At 55.5% G+C, this 640-nt stretch overlaps 1 protein-coding gene across 1 annotated transcript in view; it reads right to left on the bottom strand.

The window, feature by feature from the left end:
• Positions 1-640, bottom strand: part of LOC119589372 — a 40,452-nt gene that overhangs the window by 8,536 nt on the left and 31,276 nt on the right. Inside the window, exon 10 of the mRNA XM_037937988.1 lies at positions 160-635. Coding sequence (XP_037793916.1) covers positions 160-635 — 476 coding nt within the window. The remainder of the gene's footprint in view (positions 1-159; positions 636-640) is intronic.

The raw sequence follows: 640 nt of genomic DNA, 5'->3' as shown, positions 1-640 counted from the left end.
TTTGACTCAGTGGCCTTTGGAGTCAGCTAAACTAATGCGATGTGATTAATTAACCGTCTCCCTTCTTCCAGATAATTGCATTTAAGAGTACAACAACGGTATCACCCAGAATCTATTATAACATGAATAACATCCTAATCTCCGGACGTGCTGACTCACCTGAATGTTCACCTGCGTCCTCGCTTATGGTATCCATCCTGTGAACATCTTCAACTAAGGACACTTTGGGCACCTCGGCGGGCGGCGGTGGCATGACCCTCTCCGCGGGGGTGGCTCCACCTCCTGACGAGGAAGGCACAGCACGACGGCGCTCCTCCTCCTCTCGCCGCTTGATCTCTCGGTCCAATTCCTCGATGTCGCGTTCGGTAGGCCACCCGCGCTCGATCACGGAGCTACCCGAGTTCGGGGAGGAGCTCGCCGAGGAGTCGCTGTCCAGGTCGTCTGTCTCGGGGTTGAAAACTTCGAAGGTGAGGAACCGCGGGACAGTCCGACGCACGATCTGCACGTTGCGGGTGCCCGTACGTCCCGTCTTCCGGATGATCTCGACGTTCTCGCCAAGCAACAACGAGGACAGCTGCTGCGTGAAGCTCGTATCGCGCTTCACTACTTGAGGCTCATACTTCGGAATGTACTTACTTGC

This window comes from Penaeus monodon, chromosome 25 (genome assembly GCF_015228065.2).
Source record: "Penaeus monodon isolate SGIC_2016 chromosome 25, NSTDA_Pmon_1, whole genome shotgun sequence".
Taxonomy (NCBI): Eukaryota; Metazoa; Arthropoda; class Malacostraca; order Decapoda; family Penaeidae; genus Penaeus; species Penaeus monodon.
This window is presented reverse-complemented; position numbering and strand designations above follow the sequence as displayed.